Source organism: Solea solea, chromosome 1, assembly GCF_958295425.1.
Source record: "Solea solea chromosome 1, fSolSol10.1, whole genome shotgun sequence".
In the NCBI taxonomy this organism is placed as follows: Eukaryota; Metazoa; Chordata; class Actinopteri; order Pleuronectiformes; family Soleidae; genus Solea; species Solea solea.
Genome location: NC_081134.1, coordinates 5651951 through 5670580, shown reverse-complemented (window position 1 = coordinate 5670580; position 18630 = coordinate 5651951). Strand labels below are relative to the sequence as shown.

Sequence of the window (18630 nt, the reverse complement as noted above, 5' to 3'; positions counted from 1 at the left end):
CACACACACACGCATGCTGAGCAAAGACACAGAGACAGATCTGAGGATCCTGAAAACTCTTTTTTTATGTAGAAAATTACATGAGACTGAAGAGTCAGAGACAATACAAACAGTTGGTATAACCCCTTAACCTGGTGATTTCTGTGCATTTTAGTTATGATCTCAAACTCTGATTGCACCGAGTGGAATTAGAACACCGTTGCTTACGTCCAGTCTCGTTTTAAAGTGATGACATAACTTACTTTTTTCAAATCGAATATCTGACTGCCCACTTTTTTTTGTTCCTCTACAATAAAGTGTTCTTTACTTAACATCGAAAATGTACACCTTGGAAACGGCATCATGCCCCGTTCTACTTCTTGCATCACATTAATATTCTCCAGAAAATAAATCAACTTCATGTGGAGTCTGTACAATGAACAATGGTCAGGAAAAGATAAAACTACATTATTATTTTCTTTTAGAAAACCTAAATATTTGAGGTGGTTAAAGGCACAAGGGGGAAAATTATGAATTGGATGCACTGAGAAATCATGACGTGTGGCTGTGTTTTAGTCTTTTAAAATCTTTATAAAATCAAATGTTTGGGATGAAAGAACTTCACATGAGTTGTAATTAGTGTTGAGCTGCTTTTCAATTAAGGCGAAGAAGGAAGAGGTAAGCAGGAACAGTGAGAACTCACTGCGTTGGAGTTTACACACGGAGCAAGTTGACTTAGTGTCTCATACTGTTGGACAGAAGCCATATAAAGTATATAACTATGAATGGAACCATTCTGAATACAGTAAACATAATTAAAAACACTAGGTGATAAATAATATTTATATGGACAGTTGTTGCCGAAAATGTACTAAAAACTTCAGTTTTATTATGATTTCCATGTTTTACCTGAATATTCCAAAGCTTGTGTCATTAATCACATTAATACTTCAGCTCCAGGAGAGAAGAAAAACCGAGGCTCCTAACACCAGGCTGTGATGTCCCGTGAAAGAACCAGTGTTTCTCTGCCCTAAAAAAAAAACAAGAAAGAGAAAAAAAAACCTGGGCGTTTGAGAAAAAGCAGCTTTCAGTTTTTACAGCAGGCTCTCAGTTACGGCGACGCCTGCTGACTCATCCGCAGAGTGATGTCGTATTCCAGCTGCAGTGACTAACAGCTGTCACAGTCCTGGGAAAGAGTCAATCTGGACTGTATCCTGACAGGCTGATCCTTGGCTGGTGTAAGATATGCGGACCCTCATCTTCAGATTCACCTGGAGGAGAAATACAGACGAGATGTCATGAAGTAGGTCTGATGAGCTCAGCTTAAAGGTTCAGTCAGTACCTTTACATACACACAGGCAATTAAACAGCTTGCCTATACGTCCGCCTCTGTAGGTGGTGCTGTATGTCTCTATAAGCTAGTGCTAGTGTTTCGTACGTGCCATCTCCTACTTCTGGGTCAATGTTTTAAAATCTCCTAAATTAGATTTTAAAACTAAAGTCCAATTTTAGTCAGACTAGGAAATTATTATTCTGTTTTCTTGGTGTAAACACGTTAGTCCCACTAAATTCGAGCTGGTCTTAATCAGACTAACATACCTAGATAATGCGATTCATAGTCCTTTTACTCCTGCATGTATATGCTTAGTCCGACTGGAGACATTAAGAAAAGAGAATTATTGTCTTAATCCGACTAAAATCGGATTTTTAACATGCATGCAAACACAAACGAGTGTGTTACATTTGGGAGATTTTATTGATAGAAATTGAATATATACCCGTAAGTATGTTTGTATAAGTGCATAACTGCATACAAATAAAAATAATTATGTTTTCCTAGCCTTCGAAGAATCCTTAAATACGTAGTTTAGGAAAGAGCACTGCATTACGGAGACTGCCATCTTGCTGTGCTACGTTTCTTTAGCAGCCTGAACAGATGGGCCTGTCTTTTGTGAAACTGCCCTGTCATGTGATGTGATTGGCCAAAGCCTCCCATCATGTTAAAGGTTTAGTTGCAAGGCTGTAAAATGAGACCAGAGGAGGCGCAGAAGTGTAGTTCTCATGTACCGTTCATCTGAGATGAGAGTTAAAAAATGAAACCTGGAGCAGGAAAACAGCTTCATTTGGCAGTTATGGAGGTTTTTTGTTTTTAAAAAAAAATTAAATACAACGGTTATTCAGATGTAAAGAATCACTCGGATGATTTGATTTCAATTATATAAAGTAAAACTATTTGAGCAGTGCTGATCCTAGCTTTGTGTGTGTTGTGTGTGCGACTACAGTCTTTGCAACCCACCTTGTTTGGGTTGTTGAGGACCACCATCTGGGTCACCTTAGCTGCGCCTCTCGCAGGGAGGAAGTCCCCACTGGGGGCCTTCATGTGTAACTGGACACTCTGCAGGGAGATCAAATACAACTTTGAAGTCCAAAGCTCAGGACACATTCATGTTGTTCCTCCCGTCACACAGAGAAAATGGCAGACCCTAAACGCTGACAACAGAGGCGACACCAAGTTGCGACACATGCTGAGCTCATGAGTGTGAGAAAAGTTTGACTGAAGACCGAGAAACTGCTGGTGAGAAAATGCAAACTTTTTGGTATAATTTAAAGAGGCAACAGACATCGTTCAAGTCTAGTAATTATACGTGTCGATATTAAACTAGCAATTCTTCTCCCAAGAGTTGTCCCTCTTTTGTATGTCCTTGTATTCTTTGAGCACTTTTGAGTTGTACATGTGGGAGTACTGGTGGTATTCATGATATACTCTTCATCGTTGTCTTTTCGACCAAAACAAGATCTCACCACCGACGGGATAGGGAAGTGTTGTGCTACAGGAAGCATGTTTCGTTGGCATTTAAGTAGGGTCACCGTGGAAATGGGTGGAGGCTATTTACAGACCCGAGCCAACGTCTGCACACAGACGCATGCTTAAAGTATTAACCAGCCTTTTTAGGGAATCAATATACTTGTGGTGGGTTGTTGTTTTTCTGTCGCCATTACACTGTGAAATCGGATTTAACATCATATAACAAGTTTTATCCAAAAAGTTTTCTATTCCACGTTAAAAGTAAGTATGTATTTCATTTTTAAACCTAAAAGTATAATATATGAGATTTTTAAGCTTAAAAGAAATAAGGAAGTTTTTTTTTTCTATAGAATGTAAGCTCCTCCTCTTCATCTTCCACCAGAACAAATCCTGAACCTGACCAGTCAACCAGCCAACATAAATCTGTCCAAGCTCCAACCTTAATAAAGAGACTTGAAATGAGAGTCAGGTCATTTTTCTCCTCTTAGTGCCAACACGAGATGAATGGAAGTTTATGATGAGTCACATAGAAGGTGTGACACAGGAAACCTGTTGGGCACAGTGTGTGTGTGTGTGTGGCACAGACACAAACCTTGGGTACGGCGGCTTGCAGGGTGAAGCTGCTGATGTCCGAGTCATTGGAGTTAGAGGCTGTGAGTGTGACTGTGAGGCCAGTGTCTGAGTGTTTCTCACACAGTAGTGTCAAATTCACACCGTCTTTCTCATACACCGTCACTGCAGGAGCTAAGGTAAAAAAAAAGAAAAAAGAAAAATGATATTATAAATATCATTTTTCTTTCAACCTGTCAGGCTCTACTAGTGTATGTGTCAGACCTTGTGCAGCGGGCGTCGGTTCAAACCCTCCAAGCAGATCCAGGAGGTCTCCTCCTGCGGTGCTGCTGTTGTTGATGGGCAGTCCTGATGCTGTGCCACTCTGCACTGAACTGGGTTGCAGAGGCTCCTCAGAGCCGCCCAGCAGGTCCAAAAGGTCACACACCTGAAGACAAAGATCACACACCACAGACAGAAAGTTACGCTACAACTTCTTCATCCGAGTCTTAACCCAAACAAGTTTTTTTGAGAATGTAAAAGATTTTTAATTTGTAATATGTGGTGTTTTGATAATAAAACGAAAAACAAAACACTAACAAACAAATAACATCAAAGGAATGGTTCTGTACACAGCTTTGCATGAATGGAATTCACTTTTTAAATATACCATTGAAGAAAACAATGACATTTAAAGTGTTGCTAAAACAGCAACTCTAAAGAGTTCTGACATTAATGACAGTTCTGTAACTATTTACCTTACATTAACGATAATAATGTAACATCAGGAGGTTGTGTGTGTATGTGCCGTGTCTTATCTATGATCATCGTACAACACGATGATATTTTAAGGTGTTTTTTTGTGGAAGAATCGCTGCTGTAATGAAGTAGCTAATGGTGGATCCTAATTAACTAAACCAAAACTGTTGGTGCAGCATGTGTGAAAACAAATGTCCTTGATCATTGATCAGCAAAGTTATTTCATATAACATGACACTATCATCATCTATATCATGATGTACCTGATTAGCAGGTTGCAGTAGCAGTGGTGGCTCTCCCTGCTTCACTATGGCTGGCTGGATCGCCTTTATGGCTTCCCCTGCGAAATCTCCATTGGTTTGACCTAAGGAGTTCTTTTCGATTACAGGCATCCTCTCCAGCACTGCTGCTCTGTGGAGAGAAGGAGCATCTCAGCTTTACATTGGCAAGAAAACAAACAGATTTATTTACCTGTAACCACCACAATAAGTCAAAACAACTCTACGTCAGAGGATTCTTTGAACATGTATACGGCATTTAAAGAACAGAAAATATTAACTTCTTCATCGCGCTGCTTTGCGTACCTCATGTGGTCATATTTTTTGAACAGAGCATTGTATTCAACTGCCCTCTGCTGGAGCTCCACATCGATACAGCTGCCATAGATGCTGACAATGCTTCGGATACGACTGGAGATGGTGGGGAAAAGACAGAGGGGGAGTTAGGAGAGACACAATCTGTTTTCCAAAACTGTCTCAGTGAAAATCAAACCTATAAATGTGTGATGGCGACACAAAATTATCATTATTATTATATAATTAATTATCATTATTATTATTATTATTATGTCTTATTGAGTCTGGATGAGATTGCCTTGCATCATTTTTTGTTGTCACTGCTGGTACAGAGAGGTTTTACATTTTTTACTATTACATGATATTGATTTTAATGTTGAGTGTCTTCAGCAAACCACACGGTGGAATAGTGGCTAGCATTGTTGCCTAATGGCAAATCCTGGTTTGACCAAAGGCCTTTTCTTTGTGCAGTTGGCATGTTCTCCCCGTGTGGGTGTTTTTTTTGTGTTTTTTTCTGCCAGGTTCTCCGGTTTCCTCCCACAGTCCAAAAACATGCAGAGGTAAATTGGACACCAAAATGATTGTGAGAGTGAATGGTTGTTAGTCTCTGTATGTTTGCCCCGCTCAATGGACTGGCGCTCTGTCCAGGGTGTGACCCCGCCTTTCGCCGTATGTCAGCTGGGATCGGTTCCAGCTCCCCCACAACCCTCATGTGGAGGATAAAGCGGTGAGTGTCTTCAGATCTGCACATGCATCAGTGAACAGTCACACAGCTACTCCTATTCAAGATGGCTTCTCAGTGTCACATACCATTTGCCTAATGAAGGTGGAGTGCTGAAATGTGTGTCGGATTCTTTGTTTGTTGTTCCACTCTCTCTCATTCACACTTCAGTCTGACCTTGAAATAAAGTCTAAAAAAATATACATTTCAAAAAATAAAAAAATAAAAAAAATATTGTGTTTGTATGTTTAAAAATAGCAGCGTATGGGAGATTTTGTTTCTCAATAAATGGCAAGTGTTTTCTTTTCGACACAAGGATTCAGTCAGTGCTTTTGACCAACAGACCTTTCTTAAACTCAGTGGCCTGTTACCATGCTGTTCATTACACGCGGTGTCTGTGTGCTGCGAGTGACTTAAAGCGATTCTTACTCCACATTATCGGTGATGCGTGTGCTCAGTTTCATGGTGGCGGTGAGAGCAAAGCCTCTGGTTGCTGGGGCCGACATGTGGGACTGTAGGACCGTTTCCAAGGAGTCCAGGACATCGTCTTCAGTGACCTGATCAAGACACATGTCATTACAGGGTCTGAGAAATGTCATCACAGTTTTATAAAAATTAAATTACACTTTATATGCCTGTGTACATTCCAAACAAAACAAAAGGGATTTTTTGTAGGAAAAATCTACAGTACAGAACATTGGACAGAAAAGTTATCATGGCCCTGCAATAATTAGGATAACTGCTGAAGTGCATATTTAAGTCGTTAAGACCAATAATTCATATGAAAATGTAAATGAACATTAGTTGTGCTTGATGTACCTGTGCAGGCTCAGTCTCCTGGCACTCTCCTTTCAACAGCAGGTCTCCATATTCCCCAATACACCAGCAGGCCACCTGCACCAGAGGTTGCTGTACGAACCCACAGAGCCAAATATGACTTGTTATTGTGCATCAACACTGAATGAAGTTATTCAGTTCTTGAAAAACTAGCTTCATGTCATCAAAGCAGTTTACTGCATTAGATCTGGTCTTTTTTCTGAAGTGTAGCTATTCTCACAGCCATAGACACAAACCAGCTCAGGCTGTTAAAGGATGGAAACTTTTTAATTTGACTGTAATTTATCTACACTCAGTTATATCCAGGGTTTGAAATGTTTACATCACTGGCAGTGGGTGTTGCTATAGGTGAATGTGTAAATGCACTTTTTAGTAATACAGTGTGTGTGGGTAAATGCCCTGACCTAGAGTAACAGACCTCTCTATGCTTCTCAAGTTTTTCCAACATTTGGGTGTATTTTCTGTGTTTTATGTCTGCTTGCAAACAGAATCACATAGATGTACTAAATCAATGTTATCATTTTACAGTGGGGTCCATGAGTCTGAGGCCACATTCCCATTCAGCTGTGTGGAAAAGTCTCTTTTTGAGCTGTTTAATCCACTTAGAATAAATGTGACTCAATCAAATATACAGATGTATAAACTTGTAATAAAATATCTTCCAGGAACAGCTGTTGACCAACACGTTAATCAGACGAAGGCTTTAAAAACAGGCACTAACAGACAGTATTCTGTAGCCCATTACCCTAACCTTAATAATCTTAATAAAATGTCCTCACAGATGTGGTTTTGTCCAAACGACAATAGAGGACACACACCTGAGAGATGTCAGTGAGCAGAGCCCGGTAAAGCTTGTGGACAGTGTAACAGTGCAGTTCAGAAGTGTTGGTGATGAGCTGGATCAGGTTGGGCACAGTCTCATCTCTCACGTCGCCCCCTGCCTGGCAGAGTGGAAAGCAAAGTCAAACACATACACACAAAAGCTCTCTCACCAACATGAACAAAACATCCATTAGCTGAACAGCTGGTGTCAGTATTTGGGATTTCCCCTATATTTCGTTACAACTGATATTAGCAAAAAAGGATGAACTCCTTCATTTTTGCCACATTTGTACTCATTGTTTTTGAGACACGAAGGATTAATGCAAGCATTAGCTTGTACCACACATTTCGTCTTTTGCCGAAATTGAGGGTGAAATTAAAGGGAAGGACATGTTCAAAAGTCTTTTCAGGACAAGGTTTGTACAGTCATTTTGTTGTTATGCACTTAGGCCTGACATATTAATGGTGGCAGCAGACGAAGTTTAAGTAGTTGTGAGTGTCAGGCTCATGTCAGAGGCAGCAGGGTGAGTGGCTCAGTCTGTATTTACCGTGGTGAGGACATGCAGGATGGTGTCAATGTGCCAGCGCTGGGAGGGTGCATACCTGACAGAGACACACACACACACACACAACTAACTCAGTGGTGCTTGAGGGTGACTCAGAAACACACACACACACAGGCATGGAGATGACTACTTCATGTCATATTTGTAAAAACCTGCTTTAAACTCTTAAAATGGCACAAAAACACACTAAAATCACTTCCAATGTACATTTTTTTATAGAAAGTAACAAATAGTTTTTGTTGCATAGCAGATAAAAAAACATCTATATATATATATATATATATATATATACATACAAAGATCAAAAAAGTCCCAAATTGACTAGAAAGATGCAGATTCCCCTTGTGGCACTTAGATATATACTAAGATATAACCAGAGTTGTTTGTTGGCGAGTTATACAGCATTTTTAAGCATCTTGTGAAATACAGTATTAACAGTTTTCCCATTCAATAATATTAACTTATTAAAAGGTTTTTTTTATCTTGATAAATTCCACTGTGTCCCATCACTGCACACACAGAAAAAATTGCATCTGCACCATACGACCACTTGCACGTACACACACACACACAAAGAGACTCACACACAAACAGAGAGGTGCATTAAGTGGTTGAGTGAGAAACAGCAAAAACACTGAAAGCTATTGATTGTCACAGTGGCTGCTAAATGGACAGAGATCTGATTGAGAGTGGAGACAGACACAGAAAGACATCGAGCCACATACAGCATATACGAAGCACTGACTCTTTTGTTACAGCTTTTACACTTATAGCAACACTATGCATTTTCCCCCTTAAAATAACAGCTTAAACTCATTGTGAAAGGTCACTGATTTCATTGTGGTGTGGTTGCCACAGCATGTTCAGCTTTAGTTACATAGTGTCACTTCAAAATGGCTAAATCACATTTACATTGTCATCTCTTCCTTTTGTAAAAATGTAATCCCAGCTTGGCACAGAGCAGCACAGTAAATCCATGCACACGGCCGTCTGTGTGCTTGCATGCATAGATACAGAATGAGTCCATAACACAACCCTGTTTGTGCACATGAATGTGTCAGCAGTTTTACTCACCTTTCTGCGGCGTTGAATATGCCACTGGCAGTCTGAGCTCTGAGCTCAGGAGGGCAGGAGGAGAGGAAGAGGAGCAGCTCCTTCATCATGGAGCGGATGTTGGACGCTGACACCAGAGCTAAGGAGAGCTCCAATGCACGGCTGCAGGGACAGGAGGAGAGGAACAATCATTGGAACTACAATATATACAAATGTGACAGGAGCGTGACTCACTGTAGACACAAATCTGTTTTGGTTTATAAAGAAGTCTTCTGCTAACCATGCACTGCCTTCCCACTGGGACAGTATTAGATATTATGTCATGATTTACATGAGTCGTGTATTACATTCTTGAGTATAGACGATTTATTAACAAAAATCATGCAAATGTCAGAGGGGGGGGGGGGCAAGCACTGTTGGTTTTGTGGTTTATTTTCAAAATTGTTCTTAAGACGGTACTTAAGAATAATATTTGAAACTTATTTTTGAATATTTGAATATCATTTTGAAAAATAAATTAATATAACAGCTTTAATATAGAAATATTATCAGGAAAAAAGCAGTTATTTCATATGAAATATAAAATATTAGTGTAAAGAGAATGGGGTGCTGCAGAGGAAATTGTGCCTCATTGAAACAGCTCAGGTGACAAAACGTGACTGGTAGACACCGATCGTGAAGGAAACGATGTTGTTTGTGCTGATGTGTTTTGAACTAATATCTGAGCAGCAAGCAGGTAAATATTTCTAAACTGGAAAAAAGCTTGTACCATATTAGAAGTCTTTCTTCACACATTATGGGATGGAGGGTCGGGTTTTCAAAACAAAGTGAAAGTTACCGTTTGACAGAAGCATCATGGTCCTTCAGGCAGTCCACTATGGTTCCCCTGTGGCGCTGCACTGCATTGTGGTCTGTCCCTACAATCTTCTGAAGGGACATCATAGCAATATACCTGGACAAATATAAACAACAGACAAATATAAACATTAAGTACTTTTACACTTCATGGTCTTCATCAGCCAAAAATGAGGATTAATCCAAACCGACTTATCATTCCCAGCGTTACCACATAAATAATTGATCTGCCCACTTGAAATGCTTGATGAACTGATCAAGTATTAATGTGAGCACACAGGAGAGATGGTATCTAATCGAGCAGTTCCCACAGGAATAAGCCAGTCCCATTAGTGTCACACAGCCACAGAGACTTGTGGGCCCTGAAGGTGAAAACCAGACAGACCTGCCTCACCATATGATCCCTGGATAGAAAAACCCTAAAACAAATACTAACAAAAGAAAACCCCGAAGAATTCCAACAAGCCCTCTCACATCCTGGTGGAAAATGACACGGCCCAAAACTGAGAGATCAGCAGCAAGAGCCAGACAGTAACCTTCTGGTGTGGCTCTAGAGGAAAAAGCACAGACTGATAACAGCCGGTTGGGAGGTCTACAGTGAGTTTAGCAAGTTTCTGTTTGACCATATGCAAGAAAAAAGTTAAAATGGCAAACAAAGAAAGGAAGAGAAGAGAGAGAACGAGTAAGTAGAGAGGAATAGAAGTGAATAGGACTGACCGAATGTTCCTGTCGTTGTTCAGGAGAAATCTTCCCAGGATGTTCACGGCTAGAACCTGTGACACGCAAAATAAAGCATGTGAGCATTACCCAACACTATTTCCTCTGTATTAACAGGGTTAATAAAGACAGAGTAGGTGATCCGATAGTCGGCTTCCCAATAGCAATACATAAATAAATAAATGTTAAATGATAAATGTTGAAATGTTGTGAAGCCTTGTTGTTGCTGCTGATATCATTTTAGTGGGTTTTCTTTTGAAAAAGTGTTTTGTTTTTTTATTAATTTCACTGTTACAGTGGTTTGAATGTAGTGGACATTTGCTTATGTTAGTTATATACGTTATGCGTTACAGTTTTAAATCCAATTTTCTTGCTGAAGATTCTGTTTGCTGCCCAGGAACACCAGGTATAAATGAGCTTATAGCTAACTACAGCTGATAAGTAAATACATAACAGAAAGAAAGTAAACTGGTATGTAAAAACTTATCCAATCACTTTGTTTGTCCTGGGTATATTTAAAGATGTTGTGAAGGAAAAGGCTATGAATGTCTACTTTGGCCAACCACACTTTCAAACACAGCTGATGTCTCACCCGGAGGCCGCTCTCTGACTTGATGTCCAGCACCGTGAGAACAGTCTCGTACAACACAGCATTGCCGACAGTCTTAGTGCTGTCAGTGTTGGTCGCCACCTGTATGACAAGTCACACACACACACACACACACACACACACACACACACAAATACATAAGTTCCACTGTGGCTGTAAGACTGTGTCATTTCTGAATAAATTATCATTTTTCTTTTTGCTGACACAAAGTGACACAAGTATATTTTTTGGCTGTTTTTAAACACGCACAGTTGAATGTGTGTAAGTGTCTTGGACACATGCACTGAGTCATTTTCAAGTAAGTATAGTATAAATCATCACATCAACACCAAAAGAAACGTCTCAAATGGAAAGTTTTAGCTTGTTACTTTTTAAAACTTGAATAAATTATGATTGTGAGTTTTGCCTAGACAATATCACTGGCACCTTTTTACACATGGTCTAGCAGTGCTTGGAGGTGAAAGGGGTTTAAAGAAAATACTACAAAGATCATGTCTAAATTTACTAAGAGTTCAATTCCTCATTCACAGTATCTGCCTTTTCTAAATGACGCCTCCCTTTTAGCTGCTCTCAGCTGCTAAATGGATGATAGCTTGTCATTGGAAACCACCTCATACACCGTCTGTGAGGAAATGGCTCTCTTTCTACAGAGATACTGCACAAATTGAGTTTTCTAGAGCATAAATTAAAAAGATTACGCTCTGGTTCGAGCTACTAGACAGCATTAATGCTTTGCTATAAAGATTTGATTTCATATGTACCATTCATATGCATTATACATGTATGCCATTCCCTGGTTGGTGGGGGTGGAGTTGTTGTGAATGATTTAGGCCATGATTAGTTTTATTATCACTATTATGATTATTGTTGTTGTTGTTATTGTCATTTGCTTAAATTATTATTGTGTTTTCTAGTAGTTTGTTTTCCCTATTTATGCATTTTTGTTCCGTCTGATCTCTTTGACTCATGTGATTTTTATGGATGGGGGGACAGAAACCAAAAATGTTATGTTCTCCATCTTTCTTATGGCACTGACTGTGACTGTGTTTTTTACTGACAACATCATAAATGATCAGAAAAAAAAGTGCTCATTTGCCACAATTTTTAAAAACAACAGAAAGTGAAATGTGTTAAAGCTGGAGTTAGTGAAAGATTATTGGTCTAATATATTAGAATAACTAATATATTCTGAGTATTTGCTCAGTGGGGGACAGGATGACATCACCGACAGAACACTTGTAAGCGCGTAATGCACCTGAGCAAGAAGGTCGTTCATGGCATCACTGGCTGTTTCGTTGTGGCGTCCGAGGATTCTCAGCAACCTCAAGATGCGAACCTGAGGAAGTAAAAAGAGATCAAACCGCTGGAATAAGGGTTATTTTGGACCAAATTAGCAAAACAGGGCAAAGACTGATTTGAGAAGTAAGAGAGTTGTTGAGAGAAGTGAAACACATGGTTGGGTTCTATATTCAGTGTAGTAATGACATGGAAATGTACTGCAGTGCTAATAAAACCTCTACTACACAAAATAACCAAAAAAGTCATCTTTAAATTAAGTGAGTGAAAAAAAAGTGACTGACCTGTAGAAAGGGGTCACTGATTCCTGCCACATCATGTTCTGGAGAATAACCGGAAATGACCAGCCCTTTCATGATCTGCACCAGATCTGGCACCGTCTACAGGCACAGCACAAACGCGTTACAATGTGTTGCACCTGTTGCACTGACACTGAACTCAACAGATCCTGAAAGACATGTGGGCCTCTCGTACCTTCCTGAATCGCTCAAGTGCCTCAGGATTGCGCTCACACAGCTCAGTGATGAGGACCACAGCACCATGTAAAACACCTTTGGACAGATGGGTGGAAAATGAGGAGAGTATTTAGAAGCAGTAACAACGAAAATGGTAAAAAGGTAATTGATAAGTCTTGTGTTATTAAGATCAACTAACCATGGTTCTTTTCAGTCAGGAGAGACCGAGCCGCCGGGGCAAAAAGCTCCCCGAGCTCGTGGACTTTTCTCACAATGTGAACAGCACACAGAGCAGCCTGAAGAGTGAGAGTGGAGTTACAATGACACTGAGCAGATACTAAAAGGATTCAGATAGATTTAGGACAAACAAAAAATTTAAAAAAAAAGTGTTAATAGGCCAATATGTATCTGTAAGTCATTTTTATATGGATCAATATTACTTAATAAAAATCTAAATTTCTGATTGTCTTCCATCAAGACAACTTCTTGAGGAAGAAAGAAAAATTGACACTGACATACTAATGCAGAACTACTCATTCATACCAACACAGGATTCAATGTTAATAATTTTAATTTCTGATGAATAATTAGCAGTTATCGTGAAGTAATCCAAAGACCTCACCTTCTTCTTAATATAGGAGTTGGAGGCTCGGAGCAGCCTGTCGATCTCTGGTGCCAGATCTCGGCACATCTCTGCTGAACCCATACAGGCTAGTGTGCACAGAGCCAGAGACTGTACATACTGGTTACTGTGAGATAGGTCACTAGAAAACACACATGCACACACATAGCCAGAAACACAAATACAACAGTGTCAACAATTCAACATTTTAAATAAATAATATGAGAACCCCTCAAAGTGATGAACAATGTGATGTGCGTTAAATACCCACAATGATTTGAGTGTGTTAATACACTTATTCCGTATGTTTTTGACCGCATTTGTCTGTCTGTGTTTGTGCAGCATAACTCAAAGGGATGTATTTGGATTAGATTTTCAGGGGATGTAGATTTGGACAGATGAAATATTACATTTTGGTCCTGATACAGAGCCAGATTCAAACAGAGTAGCGGTGATAGAAAGCGTGCGCACTCTAGTTGCGTTTGCATCGCCCTCTTAAGGCACAAAAGGATCAATACATTTTTATTCACATGTGCAAAAGACTTCCCAAGATCTGTAACCAGACACTGTATTTTGCTAATTAAGAACCCAACGAAATAACATTTTACATCACACTGCAGTGACAACATGATAATAGTGTGGCAATAATTTTTCGGAAATATTATGGTAATACCATCGTTTTCTGTAGTAACAACCAAGTAACAGCTTAGAAATAACAGTGGACAAGTGTGTGGGCCATAAGAGAGGATACATTTTAAAATCATAATTTGGTAATTACCAATTATTATTTCCAAAGTTTTTAATGTAAATAAATATAGTTATGCTCATTACCAGGCTTCCCTGGATATTTCTTCGGAAATTAAATGGTATTACTGTAATATTATCTCTATATCACCAGACTATTTTAATTGTTGTTGTCGAAATGACACTTATTACTGTTTAGCTTGTGTTGTGCTTACTTCTTGATGGAGTTGGTGATGAGCAGGCTGGCGTCCTGCTTTTCATCCAGCAGCATCATGGCTCCCAGATATCCCACGCGCTTCTCACTGTAGCGAGGGCTGGCAATCATCCTAACACACTCCATCTAATAAGAATAGCCACAACACATTTGATGTGAAGTTCCTTCGATAATTGACAGTACAGATGCCTGTGAGGGAATTCTCAGTTGGACATGAGGCTCCAGAGCTGCTGCATTGGATCTGGGAAGCACAATGCAGTGGCCCACTTTCAACCATCCACCATTATAGACTTGACATGAACTCCCAAAGCCGAAGACAGCTTGTGGGAGTTCACAGTGTTCTGATGAAGGAGGAAGTCTGAGCCAGAAAAAAAACGTGTTTGCATGCATGCAGAGGCAACATCATCCATCCAGCAACAATGTGCTGTGTGTCTCATATGTATTCCCAGTTCCATTGTGTGCTCAATTTTCCTGAGCCCACAGAGCAAGACATTTAGGCTGTCTTATTTCAGAACAATACAGCAATGAACTAAACCCAGTTTAAACAAGCATGATGTTTCTCACCCTGATAAATGGACCCTGTGAACCCAAGCAAACCCATGACAGGCATTAGCAAAATCCTCTCACCTGACCAAAGTGAGCAGGATAGCCCAACATGTGCACGTAGAGCAGTTTCGCCAGGTTGTGCGATCGCGCCCCATTGTCGGCCTGTCTGAACTGAGCCCGAATGGCTGCACACTCCCTCTGGATGACACCCCGCTCCTCACACTGTGTCCTGGCGGACCTGATGGCCCGGATCATCTCTTGCAAGGGTATCGATGGAGACATGGCTAAAGGGTTTGTGTGTGAGTGCAAGTGTTAATATATACATATATAAATGAATACGAACAGAGAACAAACTACTTAACTGTGAAGCATTGAATCATGTTAGTAGGGATGAAATAGTGTTGTCAATTTCACAATAACAAAAGTGTCTCAATTACATCTTGGACTTTGACTGTATCAAACGATAGACTTCCAGGCAAAAACTGTACTTTTGCTTTAGCTACAGTGAAGCAGAGCTGAGGGAAGCAAGAATGCCATGGCATAATAAATGATTTACTCAAAGTAAATGTGCGTTTATGCGAGTTTCCTGTAATGCTGTTTCAGTCACATGATTTCTTAATGTCATCCTTTATTTAATGAATCTGATTCCATAGCACTTATTTGCATTTACTTTTATCAATATGCAAACCTTCCACCTCCCTCAAGCGTCAACACTTTCTGCAATAGAAATTAGGATAATCGAAACAAAATGTCCTTTAGAAGAAATGACTATTGGATTAGATATTCATTTGCAACACTATCAACAGTGCTGTGTTTCTTTTGAAATTCCAGAACGAAGCTGAGAAAAATTGACCAGCAACAAGACAAAACAGCAGCAGCCTACACATTTTGATCAATAATGTGGTGCCAACTCACTAGAAGCACAGAAAGTGAACTGTTGCTTTTTAATGATATTGTTTTATTTTGCACTCATCAGATAGCATAAAATTGTGTTTTCACATATACCCCATCTGTAAATTTTTTGTTATCCCCTTCTTCTTTATGAAATAGTAATGGTTTGGAGTGTGAAACTATAATGTCACAACTACCCTAAAGCCTGCCCCACACTAGAGGATTTTCAAATCTGACTTGATGTTGAAAATGTGAGAGACCACAGACACAACCAACTTTGTAACCTATTTTCAATGTTTTAATCCTGAGAAAACCCAGACTAGACGCAGGACCACACACTTGGCATTTAATTTCGGGGAGGAGAGTCCAGGGACTTGGGATCTCACAGAAACTTGTGTGATTCAACTTCAGAATATAAACATACAGTTATGATTTCAAATTGGGAAGAATCTGATGCGTCCGATCAAGTCTTGTAACCCCTCACACTACAGGATAATTTGGCCAGATAATCTGTTTAAATGAGCCAAATGTTTTGAAAGAGCCAGATCTGGACAAAAATCTGGGGGCAGGTTTAATGTAAAGAGCCTTAAGCAATCAGAGCTCTCATCTCACTTACCACTTATCACAGTTGTGCATTGAATATCGTACAGTGGACTTGTTACCGCGGTATTATCATATCCTGGGTTGTTTTATATTGTCACATCCCTACATATTTTCTCAGCCTGTAGCTCTTTGTAAAGTAAACTGTAAGAAAAGCTAACGGCGAACCAAACACTCACATCGTCACAAGTCTGGTTTGCACAAGCTAATCATTCTGGTTATTTACACTGTAGTTATTTACACTACACAGCAGCTCTCACAGAAAGTTACTGCCATTTATTTACTCACATATTTGGCCCACTGACGCTGTGGAAACATGTTCTAATTGCAGAGTTAACTAACAAGTTGGCGAGACACTCCCACAGTGGATGGTGCAGTCAGTGAAATGAGCCAGGAGCTAGCCAACTGACCGAACACAGCTAACCCTGCAGATGCTGTCAAACCCGCTCTCTAAGCTCTGCTGCTAAAGCGCTAGCCGAGTTAGCATGACAGTCGGTTAACGTGAATGGCGTCTGGTCCAAAACAATAACGTACCTGAACAGTGAAGGGGAACACGCCAGAATAATATTAAAAAAGAAGACCGGTTCAACCGACCCCCTCTTTCACACGACAGCAGTCAGTTGGTTGAAAGCACCAACACTGTAGTTACAACCACCGTATGTCAATCTTTTCCAAATAATCGCACCACTTCCTCTCACGAATTTCAAAACAAAACCATACAAAGTACGGCTCTTGTAATAATGAAACATTTAATAAATTAAGGAATTATTAAATTGTGAAAAGCAGTGTTCGGGATATTTTGTTCCATAAAACGAACACTTTAAGATACAAGTACAGTTGTACTAATGACATGAGGGTCAGCTATTAAAATTGATTAAGCCATCAGCATGTGACAGTGGTATACTAAATAGAACATGGTTTGAGTAAGGTGAACATCTTAAAGCTATCTGTAATCCATATCAGGTCATTTAAACCCCCAGAATTCCCAACACAGAGGACTTGACCTTCCGTGATACTTTAAACAATTTATGAGTTAAAATGTATATGCATTAATCTCCATAAATACACGGAATTTGCCAGGGTGTAGTCTATTTCGTATGCATATGCTCCTATATAACTACATAATAAATATGAGATCTCAACAAAAAGTTAATTCCAGAGCAAGTGGCCTTTATTATGAAGGCAAAATCTCCTTATTTCCGGCCTTACTTTCGGTCGTGTGACATCATGACCCACCTAGACCTGTCATTCCTTCTCACCACTTCCGCAATTTGATCCCGACTGTTCATGTCCTCCGCCCGTTCTACGTCAGGTGCGCCAACAGGTGGATGAAACATTGATGAGGTGCCGCATGCAGCACGATACCACTGCGCTGTATGCGGCACAATGCAGCAATTTAAAAAAACGAAAAAAAACACCAATTACACTAATGATAATCTGATCAGAGGCACCAAACACGTGTAGAGGTAATCCGATAATAACTTTCGCCAAGTTTTAATAATCTAATCCACCAAGTGCAGTGTATTCTTTATAGCTGTGATGATTTAGAATAACAAATTGGCAACAGCAACTTATTCCACAAGATTAAATGTACCAGTAACAGTTTGTTATCCAATTCTTTGTAGTGGACAGAACGATAGGAAAATCTGCATTATAGTGTTTCCATAATGATCAGAGGCGTTCCTAGATTCTGGGGGCCTCGGGCAAAGAAGCTGGGGCACCTCACCATCAACTGTACATTCTCAGCCCGCAAATGCAATTGCATCATTGTGTATTTTTTCTGTGATTGACAAACACACAGGCTTCAATGTTTATGCTGTGTTCACCATGGGCGCAAAGCAAATTTGTTGGGTGACAACTTTACATACAAATCCGATACATAGTTGTGATAGACAGCATTGAGATGACGTCACATACTTGTCAGTGGCCACAGACTCTGCTCATAATGGAGGGGGAAAACATATTTTTTGTGCGGCGTGGACAACTAAATTTTCTGCAGGAAACGTCTCCAGAGAATAAACCGCCATCTTGTGGGGTTTCACAACACCTTACATAGCCGAACACAACTTGGCGGGTTTCACCTTACTTTGTGAGCTCCGTATGTGTCGCTGGATGCAGTTCTCATCCTTACGGCAGTTTCTTCTCTGCAGACGTTTCCACAACAGAGTGCAACAATGCTTTGGTTGATGATGAAAAGAAATGGCCGTTACTTCTGTTTAAAGTACGCCGACTTGTGTCCATCCTGATGCGATGGGCACAAAAAAAATCCCGTCGGGTGTAAACACAGCATTACACCTCAGCAGGCTTCAATATCAGGTGACTCAGTACTGCCACTTGCAGGTCAGACAAGACTCTGGCTCATGTTGATGAAGGCCTACACTTCAGTGTTTTCAGAGGTGAGACCTCCCCCCCC

General features: G+C 40.0%; 1 protein-coding gene across 1 annotated transcript; it reads right to left on the bottom strand.

Annotated features, from left to right (window-relative positions):
• Positions 1 to 41: 41 nt before the first annotated feature.
• ap1g2 (adaptor related protein complex 1 subunit gamma 2) lies at positions 42 to 16884 on the bottom strand. The gene is made up of 22 exons (XM_058639399.1): positions 16752 to 16884; positions 14808 to 15010; positions 14182 to 14306; positions 13223 to 13364; positions 12800 to 12896; positions 12620 to 12696; positions 12430 to 12525; positions 12105 to 12185; positions 10832 to 10930; positions 10240 to 10295; positions 9506 to 9619; positions 8689 to 8829; positions 7597 to 7651; positions 7045 to 7167; positions 6209 to 6298; positions 5819 to 5946; positions 4678 to 4782; positions 4357 to 4504; positions 3620 to 3782; positions 3378 to 3529; positions 2276 to 2374; positions 42 to 1250 (listed from the first exon to the last, which is right to left on the bottom strand). Exons 2-22 carry the CDS (start codon positions 15006 to 15008, stop codon positions 1158 to 1160), a joined length of 2385 nt encoding a protein of 794 aa, XP_058495382.1. The 5' UTR covers positions 15009 to 15010; positions 16752 to 16884; the 3' UTR covers positions 42 to 1157.
• Positions 16885 to 18630: the final 1746 nt, after the last annotated feature.

What these genes read in the sequence shown, in the direction of transcription:
- ap1g2 (XM_058639399.1), bottom strand. Translation starts at nt 15,008, where the DNA reads ATGTCTCCATCGATACCCTTGCAAGAGATGATCCGGGCCATCAGGTCC. An exon ending in ATCCTGCTCACTTTGGTCAG is followed by an intron (nt 14,307 to 14,807) that starts GTGAGAGGATTT and finishes TATTCTTATTAG; the next exon opens with ATGGAGTGTGTTAGGATGAT. An exon ending in ATCACCAACTCCATCAAGAA is followed by an intron (nt 13,365 to 14,181) that starts GTAAGCACAACA and finishes TGTGTTTTCTAG; the next exon opens with TGACCTATCTCACAGTAACC.